We start from the raw sequence: 22,323 nt of genomic DNA, 5'->3' as shown, positions 1-22,323 counted from the left end.
TGCTTTTTGAAATTAAAAGCTTTTCAAAATAAAAGTTTGGAGACTGAATTCATGGCCCTGCTCTTTACCCTTCCTCCCTCTGGTCTTTCTGAAAGCCAACTGTCTGTCCCAGGGATCAATGTACATATATTTAGACCACAACACAATTAGATTTGTATGTTTCAGCACCTACGCTGAGGTGCTTGGAAACACTTTGCATTTTCTACTACATTACTGGCATAAATGTTGATTTTGGTAAGCTTATTTTTCAGACTCAGAAGCATATTTAATCTTGTGATTAAGAGCAAGCACACCAGGTGAACAGCACAAAAACTTTCAGGATCCTGTTTGCCTGATGGGGAGAGCAACTTTTTGGTGTAAATTTAACATGGCAACATGAATCCAAATTTAAAGCATTGATTAGTAGCTGTCAAAATACAAAAACCCAAAGTAAGGGATCCATCCTTACTTTCAGCCTGTTGTGCAACTATATACAGTAACACCAAGCTAAATTCAGAGATAATAGAAATGATGGATAAACAATATAGCAGTAACACACATTTTTCCATGCTAGGTGCAGCAGAAAGACAAGGATGAAGCCAGAAAATAAAACTCGACAGTGCAATTTAAGACTTATGGACTTCCTGAGATGAGTTTGCCTACTGCAACTTTCCCATCTGTTACTTCAATATCTTATATAAACTGCCCCGTATTCAAACATACTTCAACAATGCACAATTTACTCACTCGTATATATTATTTACCTATAAAAATTATTTTTATCATTATATTGCCGAAGATTTCTACCTAAAAACTACATGGATATTGTGCCAAGTCCTTAGAATGTATTTTGTAATATATGGTGTAGATATTCCCTAACAGAATTTCAACAGATCTCCTGGGATGAGATTAAAACCACAGCTTAGATGTGTTATGAAGAAAGGAACCTGAGACATTTACACACAACCTTGATTGGAGAATCTGAAGAGGCCTGAATGAAAAGTAACATCTGTATTAGTGGCCTGACAGAAAAGATGGGGACTAAGAAAACAAGCGGTAATGAGGGACTAAGAGGGAAGCCTTTTTTTTATAATGCCTGTCTTGAGCTGTTATTATAATATCTGGAGTACAGATGTAAATCTGGGTCAGCAGCACAGACATGTCAACTGCATCTATTTGTGGATAAGACTGTAGAGGTGATGTGTAAAAGGAGAGGAGAGATGGGTCAGAACTAAAAATCCTTAGGATTTTGGCAGAGTTAGATCAGGAAGCTTCAAAGGATGAATGAAAGGATTAGGGGGAAAACAAGACAAGAACGGAGCCAAAGATACAAACTATGATGAGATTTAAAGAGATCAAAACTGACAGTGTGAAAGGAGGAGGAAGAATTGGCTAGGAGAGAATCATTAGGTAGTTTTGTGAGAGTGGTTTCAGCTAACCAGAAGCTCAGAAGCCAATGTGAAGGAGTTTACAATAGCACTGGAAATCACCTACTTTGAACACAACAGAATGTGAATGCACAAACAACAAAAGTGATCATGGAGCAACAGGAAGTGACAGAGAGGTAAATAGAGTCAGGATGGCTTTCTAAGTATTGGGAATGTTAATAAAGACTAATATAGTCTTAAATTATGAACGGAAGCAGCTAGAAAGACATGGTCAAGAGAAAACCAGGAAAAAATGACAGCAAGTGTAAGAGAGGTATGGAAATAGGGTAAAAAGGGATGACTGTGAAAAAAAAGAAGAGTTAGAGAAGAATAGATGAGAAGCATCTGCATCAAAATACCAGTAAACAGTAACATATCTAGTTAGCTGTACAAAAACAATATAAAAAGAATCACAATGAGGGTGGAACAGGGTACACATAAAGACAGAGCCTGTGGAATCTGGAAGCTCCATCCTTGGAGACATTGAAAGCAGTACGAAACTCCAAGCAATCTGATCTACCTTTGAAGGTGGCTCTGCTTTGAGAAAGAGGGTGGATTAGCTGACCTTCGGAGATCTGTTCCAGCCTGAGTTATTCTGTGTGAGAACAACAGAAGAGTGGTGAATAGACTGAAGAGATGGAATAATCATTTCACGCTTTGTGTGTGAAGAAATCCTCAGGTTTTTAATGTAGCTGGATGTACAATATGGGCTCTTAGAAGGTACTTTCACATCCAAAAGTGCAGTAAGTATCTAGTGTTATTTCCAGAAGTGTTTATACACAAGCCTCAGCAATGGAGGTGAGCTTGCCCAAACAAGCAGTTTAGCAGTCTGGTCCTTTATAAAATCCTAGTCAGTACTATATATGTCCTAAAGAATGTTAATCACCTTTGAAATCTAACTTCAAGATACCAAGATATGTGGATCCAAACTGGAAACTAAAGGAAACTGATGGCAAAACTAGACATAAATAACAATTTAATAGATATATTTCCTAAAAAATTCTCTCTATTCATGCTTCAGTGGTCAATAATTAGTAAGAGAAGTATAAATAGGTTGGAATTCTTTTATCATAGTTGAAAGCAATATATTTCTGGAAATCTCAGCTCTTTCAAGAATAATAGATTTTTTTTTTTTAATGAATATGAAACATTCCTAAATTAGTGACCACACCCAAATTTCAGAGTCTCTTGCCTCTCTGGAAAAGACTAAATAGGCTAACAATATGGGATCTGGATAAATCCTTCCTCAAGATTAGATTCACTTAATATTTGACATCAGAGACATGTTCAATGGGCCATGTGAGTAGATCAAAATCCCAGACGTTATCAGGGTTTTGGAAGTTTAGAGAAAGGAAGCATGATGACAGTGCCAGGAGTGTGCTGTAACAGAATGTTCGATTTTCCAGGTTACTTTACGCTGCCCTTCTTCCAAGGAAAGAACAGATGCAGGAGAAGACCTGCACTTCTAAAGACACTTTTGCTGGTAAATCATACTTTACATATGTGTGCTGCCAACCAAAATACATGTTCTGAAGTTTCAATGTCCAACGGCTAAAAGGATAAACCAGAGACCAGATTCCTGACTATGCCAAATAAGACAGTAAGGATCACAACTTCAGTGTAGAATCTTCTGAAACAGCATTCATGCAGTTAAAAGGAATTTAGGGGCTGCTCTAATATTTTCCAGCTGCTCGCAGCCATCACAGCTTGGTCATATACTAAGTAATTATTAACACAAGGTAAATGTAGGAGAAATGGTGATTGGAAGCATATCTGGTTGGAATAGAATCTGCTCTTTTTGTAAACTGAAGATTCAAGTTCTTTCAAATTAAACATTAAAAAAACCCCAAAAAACTACCATTTCTAATCTTTAGGAACCACTGGTAGAATTTTACTGCAAGTTTACAGCAAGTTTTACTGCTGAATATTCAAAAATATATATTTCTCAGAGGTATCCTGTAAAATAAAAAGGTCTCTAAGTAATAATAACACCAGGAAAACTTAGTGGCACATGATCTTAATCAAACTAGCAAGCATAGGTGTAGCAAAATGCTCTCTTAACACATTCTGGATCAACACAATCAAAGCTGCTTATTTAGGTAACAAAAGGATAATTTTCTGATGTTAACATCTCCTGCCTTTAACAAGTCAAGAATCAGCACGTGACTCCAGCTGAACAAGGAACTTCTCACCAAACCATGGTAAATAAAGAATATTTGCTTTTCAAAGGTTTACCTAAGTACATAGAATCATTTAGGTTAGAAAAGACTATTAAAATCATAAAGCTCAACATTAGCCCAGTACTGCGAAGTCCACCACTAAACCATGTCCCTAAATCCCTCCTCTACACATCTTTTAACTACCTCCTGGGATGCTGACTCAACCACTTCCCTTGGCAGCCAGCTAAGGGAAAGGAGAAATGCATGAAAAATACTTTAGTAGAACACAAGCTTTCTAACTGAGGATAATACTCTCTTAGTATCAATGTGTATTTCATTTCACTTTTTCCAATTTTAGCTTGGTTTGTGCTCAAGTACTTTTATGCATCACTCAAACAGAAACAAAACAGGTAATAATGTTGCACATCATTATGGAGTGCAAACTCAGTTATGATGGACCCCAAGCATCCTAAAGCCTCCTCAAGAATTGGAAATAGATTTGTCTTTTACTTTTCAGGAAATGAAAGTAAAGAGCTTTCTGATCTTAGATATGCTTGGCACTGGTAAATAGAGTAGTCACTGAGGGACTACTCACATAATTAAGGTTGTAGAATCAGGCTTGTAATTCTTAATTTTAAAAAATCCCTTTCTGGATTCAGACCAAATAAGCAGAATTTGGCCTGTTTTCTATTAAAAATGTAAAAGTATGAACTCAAACATGTTTTTCAGGATAAAAAAGATTCTGTAAAGGAGTATTTCTTTTTAATATTGTGCCATGTGTGAAATTCTGCATTTAACATGAATATTTGTACTAATGTAGTGGGAGGACAGCATTTACTAGCTCCAAGAAAATTCATTACTTTTGTACACTGATCATATTCCTGGTCCACAGCTACATTTTAAGCCATGCTTTGGCAAGAAATACAGCCAGCATGACACTTTGTCCCATTTTCCTCTACTGTACATGAAGTAGATTGATTTTGCATGTCTTCAGTCTACTTAGAGAAAACAGTTTAGTCTTGGTTGATGTTTTTCTGAGGACTCATTTTCTTGACTGCCAGCTCATAGCAGCTGGGATCTACAAAATTTCCAACTGCCTGGAGAAGGAAGGGATTAATGCTGCTTTTCCTTGTTGTCCAGTGTGACTTAGCATGGATAGGCGCTTAGCTCTACAAAACTGTTCTGAGTTACCTCTACAAAATGCTGGCCTGTTAGTCAATACTTAAGACCAGTGTGAATTGGGAAGTGCCCTATGTGCTTAAAGCTGAGTGAAGTGGTCGTGGCTGTCGAGGCTGTCATTGATCTGGGCTTTACACACTTTTTGTCTTAACCCTTCATAGGAAAATCAGTGAATTTTGACAGCACGTAAACCTACATCATTATCCTTTCTGTGAGCTGAAATCTGGCCATGCTTTTTAAGCAAGTTTTGCAGCAAGAAAAGAGACTCAACTCACTTCCACAAAGGTTGAATTCTGTTGTTAGAACAACTCCTTCCCAGAAGACAGACAGGTCTTCTCGTAGTAAACTTAACTTGGCAATAATTTTAGAACATCTCAGCATAGACAGCGATGGAGTATGTCCCTAAATACACACACCTGAGCAACAAAGCAGTGAGGACACAGTTGTATCAACAGAGCTCGCATTTGCCTTGGGCTACCCCAACTATGAAGACAAACAGGACATCGTAAAGCATGATGAGTACAGGATGGTCAGTGCCGAGCTCAGTTCCTCTGTGTTACAGCTAAGCTCTTCCTAACTCCACAAATAATTCCTCTTGAGTTGCCATTCAGATCAAAGAACTACTTCACACAACTCAGAGACTCCTGTTGTGAAAACAGATGTATATTTTTTCTTCTCCATAGACTAGTTATCTATTTGCACTATATTTGACTGTGACTTCATTCATCTTGCCATTAGTACATGCACTCTCAGTGTCTCCCGCCTTCATGCAGCCCAGAAGACCCTTTACAGTGACTTGGGGCAGACAGTTCAAAGAGAGAAGCTACTGCATGTAATGCACAAATGTAAAGTATAAAGAGAAGATAGAGGGAATTCTGGAGGAACAGCAGCAATGCTGAAATATGAGCAGTAGTAAGGAGCTGTGAGAAGCTCAAAGGTAATATAACACATGAAAGCATGAACATTACTTAAGAGGAGAAGAAGATAATAAAACAGTGAGGAGAACTGTGCAAACAAAGGTTTTGAAAAATTCAGTTGTCTTAGGTTTAAAACCTCCCAACCCATCAATGATAGTTCTCATATGAGACATACCATCAATATTACAGTACTCATACAAGCTATAATACTATACTAGGTTGAGTATAATTATTTTTTTCCTTCTTTCTATGGTATCTGTGAAGCAACTATTTTAATATCTGTGAGACAGTGCTATTCCCATTTTATTGATAAGGAACTGTGTCACAGAGAGACAAGAGCAGACAGATGTGAGCAAGGCAGGGAACTGAGAACAAATCTCCCATAATTATTCTAATCAATCTAACCATCATTATCGTCTTGCCCCAAATCCAATATCCTTGCCCTCATTTAAAATATTTCCCACAGATTACCTTATGAAGTTTAGGCTGTTCTGGCATCTATTTTTCCCCTGGCTTTTATTGATCTTCCAAGTTTCTTGCCAGGAAAAGAACAAGGCATCAAGATGAGAAAGCAAAGTGCAATGGAGTAAAAGAGCCAGAAACTGTGGAAGAAGCAGAGGGCAGTCTTGAGAGGCTTCCAAGATACTGTGCATTTTGAAAGCGTGGAAATGAAATACAATAATTAAACAATGCAAAGTGAGTTTTTTCCAGTGCTACCTTGTTTCCTTTCACATGGGTTACCACATTGCACATGAAGATATTAGCTCAGTCCCTCTCAGACCTGGTTAGAAATTATAGAAATATTTCAGAAGTTATGCAAAGCTTTACAACTTATGAAGGTCAGACATAAATGCACCATTGTCTGATATTTTAAACTTCAGATAAAATAATGAGTAGGCCTTCTTCATCTAGAGTGATTCAAGAGTATGCAGCCTATGTTAAGCAAGATACGACATTACATAAACCAGTGATCCCCTCTACATTCAAATCTTATATGAGTGTGCAATAAGTAAACTGAATAGTATCTGGCACTGTACAATTCCCACAACTTGATATTGCAGCATTTTTCTGCATAGGCTCTGTCCAAGTTAATACATAACATTAACATTCTTCTGAGTGGTGAAGAGATTAACCTGCCCAGTTGTTACTGGGATGTGTCGAGAGGGGCATCCGTAACTCAAGTAACTGGTAGGTTTAATTTCTGAATAGGCTGAATTCTGGGGTTGTACCCATGCAACATCCCAGAAGTCTGGTTTCATCTAGCAGAAACTATCTGGATTCAAGACTAATGATCAGATAAAGTATGACCACCAATGGAGAAAAAAACGCAGAAATGCCTAAGTAGAAGCAGACATGATATGGATCCAACAGGAATAGAAAGGTTTGCCTGGAGTAGCATCAGGTCTTGAGTATCAGTCATGGGTGCATTGCTTCTGTCTCCTATACTTAGATTTAAGTCCAAATTTTGAGCAAAGAAATGAAGCTCGTGCAAGGTTGTCCTAGAATGAGCAGAGGCTCTGCTCTCAAATTTACAATGGCATTTACAAATGTGAAGAGAGTTCTATCAGTTCCCGACTGCACAAAGGAAAATGAAGCAGCAGACAGGAAAAACAGGGGAAGAGCCAACATTTCATAGCAGTATTTGGAACAGGAGTGCAAAGAAACAAATGATAGATGGTTGGAGGTACAGAAACTGAAAACACAGCTTGACAATGGAATTCTGGCTGAAGAGCCAGTGGGAATGAGAAAGATGTACACAAGCCTGGGGATCCAGCCCTGGAGGAATGAGGGATGAAGACATACAGACTGTATGAAGGTACTCAGGACAGGAGGTAAAGAACAAGTACCTAGACTATGTTTATGGTGAAAAAAAAGAACATGGAACAAGAAGCCAGTGGGGCAGTGATAAATAGAACTGTTGTCCTTAGGACACAGAACTGGGTTACACTCAAGGGTTTTAACAGATAGTGAAGAGGGGTAGGAAAGGTCACTGAGAACTGAGTAGAGAATCAATAATGACTGAAAACGCCTTATGGGTCTTCTGGAAATCAAATTTCAGTTTCTCATGATTCCTGTGCCATCAGTAAATATCTGTGTAGTCTGATGGTGGTGAAAATAGGTATCTCACATCTTACTCCTTCAGCAGTAGTTTTTTGCAGAATATTATTCCATGCAACTTGTTTAATAAAAAAATGGTACAACATGGTGTGGAGGATTTTAAGGTTCCAACCATCTCAGAATTCAGACAGGGGTTGAGACATTCTCTGAAGTTTCTAGTTTTAAATGCTAAGTGAGTACTCATTATCTTTCCCTCTGTCTCTCTATTTCTGTCTCTCTTTCTCACACAGACACATTTTCAAAATAAGTTTTTTAACATGACCAGATCCAGAACAAAGGTGCCAAAAGTGCCAGGTTGCCTATACAACCAAATTTTCCCTCATCTTGTGAATGGGCATGGAGACTAATGGCATGACTCATATCTATCATTTCCAGAACACACCTGCCTTATACAGTGCACAAGATGGCCTTGCTGCAAGGATGAATCAGAACTGTGTACTGAAGATGGCTCATCTGGTAAAGAATTTTGAAAAAATGCACTAAAAAATGGGACTACAACAAGAACAAGAATAGTTAAAGTAATTGGATGTCAGTCTAGAAAGCAGGATTCTATCTTTTCTTGACATAAAATTTCCATTACAGTAATTCAAACCAGCTTTTCCACAGGTGGTCACTGAAAGTATACTCTTCATTTTCCACGTGACTCACTGAGATGAGGCATTTGAATTTGCAGAAGAGATGAATGTTCAGACATAGCTGGAGACCGGAAGACCTGAGCTGGAAAACTTCCGTGTGACAGTAATGAGTCAAGGCTTTTGGACCTCAGCAGCTCAGGATGGTCCTGTAGATTAGTGGCACCTTTTAAACACAGTATTCTGGGTCATGGTTCCCCAGCCATAAAGTGGAAATCATACTGTCTTCCAATCTCAGAGGCCTACAGCAGTGCTAATTTAATGTTTTCTCATCACTTAGGCACTATAGTGATCCTAGGAAAATCCCAACAGGAAATTAATAGTAATTACTAACTATGTCTCCAGAGCAGGGCTTAAATATTCTGTTGTAAACAAGGTGTGAGGCCACCTTGTTTACAACAGAATATTTAAGGACTCTGAACAATGTCATGGAAACAAAATATGGAACAGCTGCTCATTAAGTGACTATCTTATATTCTGTGAATGGGATGAGGAAAAGATTTTGTAAGAAAAAACAATATGTGATCATGTAATTAAAGAAGTCTTCACAATGCATATGCATGGAGGAGATTAAATTAACTTGCCTTAACAAAGTTAATTCTGGTGCATATTGGCTTTAGAGTGTTTGGACTCCTTAATGTAGATTTTACACACACAATATGAAATAACTGAAGATCCTGCTGAGATCTGATTAAAGGACGTATATTAGCCATCTGTATTTTATTCACCCAGTTCAAAACAGAATTTACTTTCAACTATTTGAAATGCAATGCTGGAATGAGTTATAACAACTGGAATATAGGAGTGACTATTTCATTACCAATTATTCCTATTTTCTACAGAAAGTTTGGATTTTAGCCAAAAACTTCCTTTAGCATCATAAATGGCAGAAGAAGCAGGTTAGAGACCATCTTCTATGTAATACGCTACAGCACAGTAGTTCCTGCAGCCTACCATTGTCACTTAAATTAATTAAAGTACATTAATTCATGACAAAATTTATGAATGATTCTCACAAGAGTACATTCAACTTCCATTAACTTCAAGAGATGTGGAGCCAACACATGGCTATTTTTATCAGTCCTGCTCAAATACATACAAGTGTAAGCCAAATCAAACCCTTGCCTCCATTTTTTCATATGGATGTGACTTTCTCTTCGTCAAAACCACAGGCTCCTTGTGTACATATGGGTAGATATAGATGTATCTGTATATCTATCTGACCAATTAAGTGGCTTTCATTTGAAATATTCTGTCCTCTAAGAATGACTGTGTCTCTTACACCAGCATATTTAATCAAAGATCATATTTTGTAGTATGAGTTCATTCTTTACTTTCTCTTGGACTCAAAGATATTGATGCCTTAGGTTTTAACTTCTATGTTTTTCAAATCCTGTACTGTCTAGTGTAATTTCTGAAGCTTCTTGTAGCCTGTTAACTACTGTTCTCTCATGATAGTTAGACATAACAAGCCTCTCCAAGCTTGCTCTCCAAGGACACCCAGATTGTCCTAGGCCCAAAATGTGTAAACTAACACCTTAAGAAGGGGGGTAAACTTGGGGTAGTTACATCATTAGCTGGGGTTGTAATTGGAGAATTAATCCTGACATGCAAATGGACCAAACTTTAAAAAGTGTGAAGAACTCATGGCTCAGGGTCTATCTTGGGTGCAGCCTTTTAACTTCCAGGGTGTACCTTGAAAGCCCTTCAAATAAATACCTACCTTTATTCCCTTATTCTTGTCTAGTCTGTGATTTTAGGCGGCTATCTCAGGCATCAATATGACACATCACATTCATAATATATAGCTACATATTTAATGTATTATTTATACATATTATTTAAGGTAGAACCTCAGTTTTAAAGATGCTTCCTGGTTTTGTTTCTGTGTGTACTGCCTGGCTTACCAGAGCTAAGTTATGTGTCTTGATGATGAATAGACAGACCGCATAGAAGATTTCACTTTTCTAATCTCTTATATAAAGAACACAGAGCCAGCTCAGTGGGTACTTCAGAATGTATACCGTACACATTTGTAAACCTCAGAAGGTTAAGTTCCTGCCACTCCTGTGTCATTTAACATACCTTACCTCTTAAATTTTAGATTCCTTAGCTTTGCATTCATAAACAAATTTTAAGACAAAGTGCTTGTTACCATCAAAACAGTTTTTCACCCTGAAAATTTTAGCACATGGGCACGTCTTTGGGTGCCTACAAACTACAGCAATCATAATTCCAGTCCTAATTGTCAAACTATTGCAATCATAATTCCTCTGTCTCAGCTCTAGACCTCGCTGTTCCCTCAGGACGGGGAGAAGAGGGGCAGGAACCATTCTCTTCTCTTTGGTGACCAGTAACAGGACTCAAGGGAATGGCATGGAGCTGTGACAGGGGAGGTTTAGGTTGGATATTCTCAAAAGGTTCTGGAACACTGAAACAAGCACTGGAACAGGCTCCCCAGAGAAGTGGCCACAGCACCAAGCCTGAGAGAGCTCAAGAATTTGGACAATGCTCTCAGGCACATGGTGTGACTCTTGGGATGGTCCTGAATTGGACTTCCATGATCCTTGTGGGTTGCTATCAAACCAGAATACACTGATTCAATGATAATTACTATCCCTTATCTTTTAGAAACTTTTAGATATCTGACACAGTATACAATCAGCAGCAGATATGGAAAGGTCTACAGTACCAGAAGGATTTCAAAATTAAATACAATATTTAAAATGCAAATAAAATTTCTCAGCTACATTTTGGATCCTTTTCACCCCTGACTCCATATCAATATCAGATATATATTTTATTGCATTGATCTTATTCTCCATACCAAGCAGAGAGTATTGACTATTTCAGCGCTTCTCACAATTTCACACAGCATTTTGCAAGTTCAAGTTCATTTAGTACAGTCCTGGTATTGCTGTCTTTAAAGTTAAATGAAATTGCTTGATTTGGATCTTATTTGATCTATAGCAAATAGTTTTCAGGTTGATCAAACAAGCATGTTCCATAGCTATGAGTCTACTTTTACCTTTAACAGTAAGGTCATGGATTCATAGGAAGACTTGGCTTGGAAAGGACCTTAAAGATCATTTCATTCCTAACCCCGTGCCATAGGCAGGGTTGCCACCCACCAGACCAGGTTACTCAGAGCCTCATTCAACCTGGCCTTGAACATCTCCAGGGATGGGGCATCCATCGCTACTCCGAGCAACCTGGTCAGCAATACAGTGACTTTACATAAAGTAATTTAACACCACTTGCACTTCAAGATAAAGTGATTTTAGAACACTAGAACTTACAAAGAAATTTTTGTTTTTGTTTACGCATTTGAAATTACCATAAATGAGGACACCTTAATACTATGACCCTGAAAGACACAGGAAACAAGGTAGATAGTTAATCAATATTTGCATGTGATTCAACTTAATTTCATGTTTTTGTCTGTGGAATACATTGTAATTCTGCTCCCACTTCCTTTTGAAAACCATGCCACCTATTTAAGTAGCAAAATACAGGTTTTGGCCAAAGTGCCTCACTACCTGAACACAGCTGATCTGTTTCAAGGCAAAAACTGGAACACTGGTCTTCTACTCTTAAGTTTCTTGCTTAATCTCAGACAGTTCTATTTCTGAAGCCTGAAGGGTTTTTGTTTTTATATACTGAAGTACATTTGAGATTATTTTTGGCATCTTTACAGTGGGTCATGAAACAGCATGTTTTGGCACCTGCTTGCCTCACTAGCAATCTGCTTACTCCAGGCTGTCATCCTTGTGCTACTCCTGGGTATGCATCTGACAAAAGTCTTGCAGGTTTGCTTGGATCTGGAGTTTTGCAAACAATGGGAGAAGAGCAGCATATGAAAAAGCTTCATTGGTGTTTAGGTGAATATTTATTTGTTGATTTTGTATTTTAAATATATAATAAATAATGTTGTTCATTCTTTAATATTCCATTTTATTGATTATGGTTGATATATCAAGCAAACACAACCAAAATGAAGTGAAGATCCTTTCAGCAAAACTCATTTGTTAGCACTTGAAAATATTCACTGTGGAGACTTTCAGGTATATTTGCACTAACAACCTCATCTACTGGGGCATTTGGTGAAACTCTGGCACAAACAGTTATGATTATAATGGAGGAACGATTTAAATTAGTCTATTACCCTAAATTAAATGCATAGCTTCTCTTTCTCCTTGAAGAGATTTCTGAATGAGAAAAAAGTATCTGGTGCTGAAATTGCCCACAAGAACTAACCAAAACCATGGCAAAACCATGTACATACAGATTATTAGCAGAGACTAGTAAAAAAATTATGCCACCGTGGAACCAGTGGAATCACTGATGATATACGTATACAAATTACCTATTCAAAAAATTTAGTCTATCCAATCAACACACCTTAAAAATAAGTTAGGAGAAGGAGGGGTGTAATAATTTTTTTTTAATTTATCACCTCATGGCTACGACTATGAACATGCACCCCAGTGCAGTGAAACCACAAGTTCTAAAGAAAAGCATGCTTCCTGAAGAGTAGGATTTTTTTCCTCTTGACTCTGAACTCTGACTTAGTTCCTATAGACATAAAGTTCATTTCACTTAACTTCAGATATTTGCAATATATGCATCAACATCTAAGCTGATCCCTAGGTTTCCTTTATTCTCTCTAGTAAGGAATGTGCTATTGTACAGTCTGATTCATCTGACCTACTTAGATGTCTACCTTCCAAGGAGATGAATCATGCCCTAAAAGTGTCTATTTCTCTCCACTGACTGTAAAGGCAGCCTAGCCAAAGATAATTTCGATAGAAAAGACATTACATTAGGACAGATAAATTTCACCCCAGAAGCTATGAAAGGAGTAAAACAGGAGTGAATGCTATTTTCAGCAATATTTAACTTCTGTATGATTTTGAAATAGAAATCCATCCACAAGGTCATGTGGGGACAATACTACTGAGAGCTGCTGAGCAGCACAGACTGGTCTCTCCCAAACCACAGGGGAGAGACTCCCTCATGAAATGTGCAAGGTGACCATGAAATGCTAGTATCTACTCCCTCTACACCTTCCCAAAAATGTATTCAGAAGAGAGTGCACTGCTTTCTTTAAATGTTGTTTGCAATAACATTAATACAGAGTCAAAAACTGTACTTGTATTTGTACACAGAAAGGACTGCTGAACTTAGAAGAATATGCTCATAGCTTTGTCCCCCTGCCACATTTTTAAAAACTCTTTTTAAAACAGTTTCTTCCTAGCTTTGATTGGCTAGGAAATGTATACCTTCTCTTGGCTTTAGCTACTTACTGCATAAGAATCTTTATAGTTTTTATCACATTCCTTTCCTTGACATCTTCAGTGCACCGAAGATGAATGAAGTGCAGTACAAATGCACTTCAGTATCTCTTCTGTCTCAGTATGTGAAAGTCTTTTTTTTGTATGTAGACTTGTTAATAAAAGCTTTATTTCTACTGTATAAGAAGCATAGGTCTGACCTAACTAAACCATGACCCAAACCCTACTTGATCAACAGAGTCTTTCTCTGAACTTCACTTGGCTTTCAAATTAGTCTTCTGCCTTCCTTGGCTTGAAAAGGAATACTTCAGTTAGAGCTATACATAGTCATTCATCTGCAGTGGAAGAAGGCAAAATCCGCCTATGGGTGCTAAGATTTCTTCTGCCCACCAAAAATTAGTACCTCGTATTCTTAAGGACAAATGAATCATTTAAGATGACATAACAAAGCTAAAAATCAGTAGCTAGAAACTAATCAAAATAAAGCTACATGATAACCCTTCCTCAGAAAATGTTAAAATAGGAGAAAATAAGGGATTCAACATTAAGAAGATGTAATTATCTAGCAAAATTATTTTTTACCTCTTCAAATTACTCCAATACTTCTAAATGTTTGCTGCAAAACCAATCAGCTCTATCATCATCAGATTTCTCTTAAAAACATTTTTACTTATGTGGTGTAGTCCCCTTGATCTGGGATTGAGATTTATACACATAGCTGTGAGTGCAGTGAAGAGAGACAATGACCTTTCTTAGGGGGTTTAATTTGATTTTATAACCCAACCAATTTTCAGGATGATTTAGGGATTAGATATGCTGGCAGGCTGAGATATGTATCCAGTAAAACACGAGAATTTTTTTTTTTCTAATTCTTACTGGTGATATGCCCCTGCCCCGGCATTTTTACCTTTAATGTCACGTGTTCTCTTTGGCGTGTTAGCATCAGCAGCAGCCCATGATCAATCACAGTGTGCTGGGCCATGCAATAAAACAGCCATGCCTGCTCACAGGAGCAGAGATGCTGCCTAGAAACCACAATTTAAAGATCCTACTGCCTCACTTTTGAAACCATTTCAGTCTGGAAAGAGACAAAGAAAAAGAAGTACAATTTTATGTGATGATTCCTACTACTTACATTTATAGTGACAATTTATAAACTGCAAATTTAGCAACATGTGACACTTTGATTGATGAATTTTGCTTTTTCAGAAGGTCGTACTAGGAAGACTTACACTACCAAGAGCTAACAAGAACTCGTCACCATGACAGTATCTTTGTAATATTCCACCTGAACTAACATCAGGCATTACTTTGCTTTGTGCATCCCTGCCATTCCATCAATACCCTCACATAAAACGAGTATGGCAGAGAAGTATACAGAACTCACTTCAGATAATGATGGGAGTGAGGATTTCTGACTACTCAATTATTTAAGAGGGGTAACTAAGATGCCAGAAACAAGGAAGAACACATGATTCTGCCTCAACAGCAGAGGAAGTACGGCCACAATCCCTGATCCTTAGGTCTTGCTGAATCTTGGTCAATACTTAGCTAAGTATCTTGGAGAAAATTTGTGGCACAGGCAAAACCTGAACTCATCTTTTCCAACTCTAAGCTAATTCTCTAATTAATGGGCCAGACTTTTTTCATTCCCTGAGGCACCATAGAACAAGCCAAAATAACATAAAGCTGGCTAAGAAAAAATGTTGCATACCAGATATTCCTACATTGCCTAACTAAGGTTGCTTTACTATGTTTTTTCACTACCACAAGGCAAACTGAATATAGAAGCAAGTATAAAATCCCTAATCTGTGATACTGTCCTCTACAGGTCTGCATGCTGTAAAGGACCAGAACATCCCTTCAAGATGTAAAGTAACTATAATAAAAATGCTCAAGATGCTGCACCTTTCATTGTGTACATAATTTATTACAAGATGAAGCTAAATATAAGGCCCAGAATGATGTTTCTATGTGTTATCAGCTGAAGTGAACAATCTTCATAAAGACCATTCACACAGAAAAGTGAGTTTACATGGGCTTTTCTAGAATTAGTTTCTAAATTTCAAACTGACTTAATCATCTACAGTATGTACAACTGTTTGTATGTCAGCCATGTCAGGTCTCTGGAATGTCAAGACAGTCATTAACAAAAACGTGTGGCCCTGATAATCTCTGCAGATAAAAAAATCAAGCTTTAGATACATTTTATCTAAAAGAAAACGGCAAAAAGAAAATGGGAAAAATCACATCACCAAGTTTTAAGATTAGGCCCTTTCAGCACTGCAAGAGTCAATATCTGAAATTCTGTTTGCAAAATACCAAATGTAAGAAGGTAAATATTTCAATTTAGACTCTGGCGCTGCTGGTAACTTCTTATGAGTTTTCTCTCTCTTTGTGTTGGGGCAGGACTGATTTATTTTCTCACTCCTAAGCTCATGTTCCTTAATCGTCTTGTTTTGTAGAAGACTCTACAACAGAAAGATCCTTTCAGGAATCCATTTAAATTCCTCATGTACATTCCCTCACATCTCAAACTTCAAAACTATTTTCTTTAGCAGCCTACCAGAAAGCACTACACAGATTCCTCACGATCCCAACTACAGCACAAGAAGTTCTATGAGCTCAACCTGAGCTGAGAATCCATTCATTCATGCATTGCATATTCTCATCCCACCTTCACATATTCTTTTACTACCTTCTTCTTACACTTCCATTTCAAATTACTACTCCTTTCCACTGTGACATACTGTGTCTCATCAACTCCTTGAAGTACACTGGCAAAACATAAATCAGAGGTAAATTTTCTTCTATATCTATCTAATCCAAATTTTCCCTATAATAAGTTAATTACTGTCTAATGCAATTAACTGGTTCATCCTTCATCTTATTTTAGTATAGAATTTCTGAGTTTAACTACATTTATAACTACTGTCCATCAACATCAAAGGAACCAAGTCAATAGACCAATATAATGTATATCTGTCTCTATCTTATAAATTATTCAGGTTTCAACTGAACTTCTTGAGTTTCCTTTGAAGAGTGGGACCTATGATTATTAGCAGAATTTACTCTACTAATAAAATAAAAGTATTTTGGTGTTCTTTTGGGTAAACATAGGGGATATGCAGGAAAATCATAGCACAGTTGTGTCCTGTGATATTAGCTCATAAAGGTCTGTGATGTCCCTCAACAGCTGCTCAGCATGGAATCTGATACCAGCCTTCTGAATTTCTGGGCAATGTATAGATTTTCCAAATAAAAATTCAGCAGAAAAAAAATGATTCAAGAAAAAATCCCTGTGATGAACACCAAGGGAATGCCATCTATTTTCTCCATATTCCATATACATGGAATGCAAATATATCCAGCATTTTAAACAAGTTTGCAAGCAATGCTTAAGAAAAATGCATTCCTCAATACTAAAATGGGTTTTATCATTACGAGCCTCTGAATTCAGTTCATCCACTTCATTTTGTACACTTACACACTCAATTTATACACTCATTTGTTTTTTATGCCAGCATATGAGAACTACTCTGATTTCCTGGAGACAGTAGGATGACAATAGGGAAATTCACACTTTATGAACAAATATATGTAGAGTGAAAGAAATATCAAGTTTTCCAACCTATCCATCCTGCACATCTGACTCTACTGTTACTGTTTAATGAAATAAAATTTCCTATTTATTTACAATTAATTAGCGCTACCCTTTTGATTTCACAGTAAAAAGAATTCTAGTGCATCCAGGTCCAAAAGGATTCAGGCACTCGTTCCTGTTCTTTGTAACTTCAGCAGCAAGAATAATATATGCATCATCTAATTTAACTGCAAATGACTCTTTTAGCATGAATTGTCTGTTTAAAGATAATGCACAGCAGAACTCTTAACTGCATCCCAGAAGTCATGCAGCACCAGGCAGATATGATCACAGTGGTTACCAGGGGTAGCAAATGGGAAAAGCACTACAGGAAATGAACTCTTGTCAATAATCTCAAGAGAGTGCTATATTTAGGTCAATTGTACCTGAAATCGTTTGGTGGGGTAATTGCTCTTTGGTACAGACTCTGCTCTCTGAGCCTGTCAGAGTGCTTGTACGTCCTCTGGATTGGATTCACCAATTTTCTTCCAGACTCATTTTCTAAAAAATAAAAACAAACAAACAAAAAAAAACTTTAATGAAGGATAGCAAGCTTACCAGGACACAGAAAATCACTCACATGTTATTTTAGATTTTAAAAATATGCTTTCAATGAATGCATTTAATACAAACACATGCTTCAATATCCAACTGATTGCCTCAATTTTCTAGAATAGAAATTTACTCAATTATTCAGATTTTTAATTTGGCCCTCCAAAGACTTCCCAGATCTACTGAATATGTAAGGTGATTTAGAGCGCTTTTGCTGATCAGTTAATAGTCAATGCAAAATCAGAATTGTTCTTAGATCCTATAATGCATCCCAGTGCAACATTATTCTGACTTTAATTCAGGTTGAGCCCTCATCTGATAATAGGGCTTACGGTTTAATAATTTAAGATGGTTCATTTACGTATACTAAGGAATGTGATAAACTCAGTTTTAGGAATCCAATCTAATGAGACACATACTGACCTTTTACATCAGTTAGCTGGATTAATACAGATAGCAGAAAACAGCACCTAGTCATTCTGTCTTATGATTTCTTAGAAGAAATATTTCGCTTTGATAGCACAAAGTCTCCAGCAGAACTATTCCTTCTTCACGTTAAAGAGTCAGTACTAACCAGATGAATTTTCAACTAAGGAAAAGCCTTCTTTATCAGCTATTCAGCATGCATTTACCTTCTACAGACAGAGACAGCATCATATCTGTAGTCATTGCTCAGTGCTTGTTGTTAGCATCTACTGTAATTAAAGAAAATGTCATGATGCAACTATACTGCTGAAGAATACACATGTACTTTTTATTTAAAAAAAAAATTACAAAGGGAATAAGATACACTATTGAAAGCTACAGTAGGTGCATCAGTTATTTTAGCTATTGTTTCTTGTGAAGAACTTCAAATTCAAAGATACTCATTAAACTGAGTAGATGGCAATAGCAGACGAAGTGTTAATGGGGCAGCAGTGGAGTGTGTCAGGAAAATGAAGGGACCCTGAGGGGCTCACCATGCTGTTTATGCTCAGCTAAATTCACCAGCATTACCATAAATCCTCTAAAAGATACTGTACTCAGTTCCTTATTTGCTACTTTTCAGGCAAGGAAATATTCTGTAAGATTGGAAAACGGTATTATTTTCTATTAAACAAACTTTTCATGTAAATACACTACATATTTACATGCAATTACTATTACTTATTTTTTTACAATTTTATAAAAACAAAGAGAGGGTCCTTTAATCTTCAAAATAATGTGTGAATTTATGTGAAAATTTCCGAAATCATACACAGGAACAGAGCCTTTAAACAAAAGAATCATCATTTCTCTCATAAAATTATTTTATAATTTAAAGACAGAGTTTCAATATTAATTTCTCACATGCATAATTCAACTGGCTAAAATAAAATTATGCATAAACCAAATAACTCTTCATGAGAGTTCAAATGTCTTGATTTCTAGTTAGGTTGGTTTTTTTTTTATTTTAAGGTGGCATTCTGAGGGAGTAAATTAATCTTAGGAAATATATATAAACCATTCATACCAAAAATTTCCTCGTTAAAAAGAAGCATGTTATATACGGTTCTGCATGCATCCTTATGGTGACCTTACTGTGCCTCTGATCTTAGAACAAAACTTTTCCTACATAAGGATAGGTAGATTTATTGTTAAGGAGGAAGAGGCTGTAACACGCTGTGTAACTTCAATTATACACACAACTTCAGGTAAGAAATCATTATCTACAGAAGAAAGGTCCTAGCAAAACTGTGAAAGGCTTCATGGATTCTCCTCCTCCAGCAGCGTTGGGGGGTGCCTTGCGATCGCCCACGCGGGACCGGCGCCGCGGGGCCGGGCTGCAGCACCACGGACAGCGGCCGCCGATGGCCGCAGCAGCGACACGCACCGCGCGCGCTCTCCAGGTCCGCGCTGCTCAACTTAAGACATGTCCAAAGATCAGAGTAATGGGTGAGCTTTTTTCCAGTCTTCTCCCAATGCCACCTTGTTGAGGTCTACCTACGACTTTTAATTCTTGGAAACAATGAGAAATAACAGATCTAAAAATGAATTGGTTTTTGAAACACGTCAAGACAAACCTTGGGCTCTGACAATGCTGGCTTCCACTATGTGCTCTTGACCTTCTACTTCAAAGTCAAAGATCTGATTTCTAATAGCAGTCACGTGTTTTCAGGGAATACTGTTTTGCATATACAAATCTCCACATGGGGAATACCTATTTAGAGACCTGCCTTAATACCAAATGCTTGGCAAATGAGCACACAGTCATAGATGACTCGCTTGCCACTGAGAATACCGAAAAATAAAGCCCCCACAGTTATCCATTCATACACTACTAATGATAATGCTTTGTTTCAGGAACCCAAAAAAACATTGTTACCCTTGTAGAAGTAGAAATAAGGTACTTGCAAGAGGCTGAAGTATAGATTCTCCTTACTGTTTAGGACCTAAGCAAAGCACATTTGAAAGACAGATTAAATGTCATGGGCTCTCAGATGCCCTAAGCGATGCACTTTGCAAGTGAATGGCAAAAACACCTGGAACGGATCCTTTATCCTTATAAGCAGTGGATACTTTAGTAGCAGACAAGAAAATTCTCATAAAAAGGTTACATTCTGACTGATGCTGAGAACCAGCAATTCCCAGAAAGGTCATGAAGAGCCGCCAGTTCTTATTATCCCTGAAGGTACAGAAAAAACCTGAATCACTAAAATAAAATCACAAGGAAGTGTCTCTCATGCAATACTGCCTGCTTTTAACAGGTTGTGTACTTCCTCTAGTGTATTTCAACAGCGGTGGTGACTTGAGTTACTTCTGGCAATAATTTGCTTTAGTGGTTTTCTTCAGGCAAGATGAGATAACTACAACTACTTCCAATACTTTAATAGGGCTTTAAAAATTCTTTAAATATTTTATCTCATATGAGGATATATGAGGTTATTTGTGATTATCAACAGATTTGCACAAGTAACAGTTTACATGATTTTACAGGCACTAAAGTCATGCTTCTGATTATTCAAAATAATGTATAAATAAAAATACATGGGGCCTAGTCCCACTCCTGCTGACATCAGACAGACATCTGTCTTACTTTTCAGTGGAAATAAAACCATAACCCAACCTCTAGAACAAACATTAAGTCAAAGGTCAAGAAATATAACTACAAAAAATTAAATTAAAAACATTAGGTGAATAGCAAATAAAGTTTTTTTTCAATCAGAATAAGAAGTTGTAAATCATCTGTGAAAACAAAGAATTTAAGGTGAAAAAATGCTTTCCCTATCATTACCATTTGGTGCATTACCTTCTTCCACTAACAACACACTTAGAACTACAAAGTATAAGCACTTGCAAGATTTTACATTAACTTTCATGTAGATCTACCAACAGACAGTCTTAGTGCCAACCCTGCTTTGAAAGAAATGTTTCCTAATCTTATAAAATTCTATCTATTAAAAAAAAAAAAAAACCAAAAAAAAAACGATGATTAAGAAAAAGTGATCTGGTATAAAAACATAGGAGCATGAGTGCCCTTATTCAAGGAAGAAGATACCCAAAGCTGACATTTAGTGCTCTTGGAAAATTTATGAATACCATCATCAAAAGCAGTTGATGACCATCCCTGTTAATACTGGATGCCATGTTTTCTTATGTGAAGTGTAGCTTAGGTAGGATGAATGGTTCAAAGAATCAGCTGCTGCCAAATACGGATTTAACACTAATGAGGAAAATACAAAACTGGCACTGAGGAGACCTTTTGGAGAGGCTGCATGCATCCCTCACAGGGTAGATAAACAGTTATCTCCTGACTCAGGCCCACTGGAGAAAGTGTGAAACAGTGCACTGATACCTGAGTGAAAAAACGGGGCTCTCCTGACTACAGAAGGTAATGAGAATGGTGAAAACACAAAGTGTTTGCACTGTTACTGGCTCTTGCAAAGTGAACAGTGTGTCCACCTCCAGGACAATATGGAATCTGAAAATTGCCTTAAGTAGGAGGATGGCAAACAGGACTAGGTGAGTCAGAATGTTTTCCTTTACCCTGCACCCTAAAACCCTACTACAAAACAAATAATGTTAGGAGAAAGGCTACTACATTAAAAGCTGTTGATTTGGAGGCATTTCCAAGGTCAACTGCTGGGTGTGCAGATACATCTCCTCTAAAAGGTGTTACCCACAGAGCCAGAGCAGAAGAAAATCAGGGGGCAAGTAATCAAAACAACTTGTCAATGATTTAAAAAAAAAAAATGGAAGTGTAAAACGAATAATATTAACCTAGAGATTACAGACCTACACATTGCAAACTACGAACTATATACAGCAAGAGTTATTAGCAGATTTAGTTATACCCTCCTACACTGACAATTGGAGAAGAATTCTATTACCAGTGAATGCAGCAAAGCATCATGTGGCACGTTTTGGGCAAGGCTGTTTACACAGCCTACTGTGCACCAAGGTC

General features: G+C 37.3%; 1 protein-coding gene across 17 annotated transcripts in view; it reads right to left on the bottom strand.

Annotated features, from left to right (window-relative positions):
* Positions 1-22,323, bottom strand: part of MYT1L (myelin transcription factor 1 like) — a 317,185-nt gene that overhangs the window by 213,256 nt on the left and 81,606 nt on the right. For 16 of the 17 annotated variants that reach the window (XM_042033094.1, XM_042033097.1, XM_042033093.1 and 13 more), the window contains exons 2-3: positions 17,735-17,849; positions 6,133-6,263 (exon numbers count right to left, since the gene is read on the bottom strand). In XM_042033094.1, coding sequence (XP_041889028.1) covers positions 6,133-6,159 — 27 coding nt within the window. In that variant the 5' untranslated portion in view covers positions 6,160-6,263; positions 17,735-17,849. The remainder of the gene's footprint in view (positions 1-6,132; positions 6,264-17,734; positions 17,850-22,323) is intronic. The other variant, XM_042033099.1, reaches the window with a different exon arrangement.

This window comes from Corvus kubaryi, unplaced genomic scaffold (assembly GCF_017639235.1).
Source record: "Corvus kubaryi isolate FWS band 111438036 unplaced genomic scaffold, C.kubaryi_AGA036_p1.0 37354, whole genome shotgun sequence".
NCBI classification, from domain to species: domain Eukaryota; kingdom Metazoa; phylum Chordata; class Aves; order Passeriformes; family Corvidae; genus Corvus; species Corvus kubaryi.
This window is presented reverse-complemented; position numbering and strand designations above follow the sequence as displayed.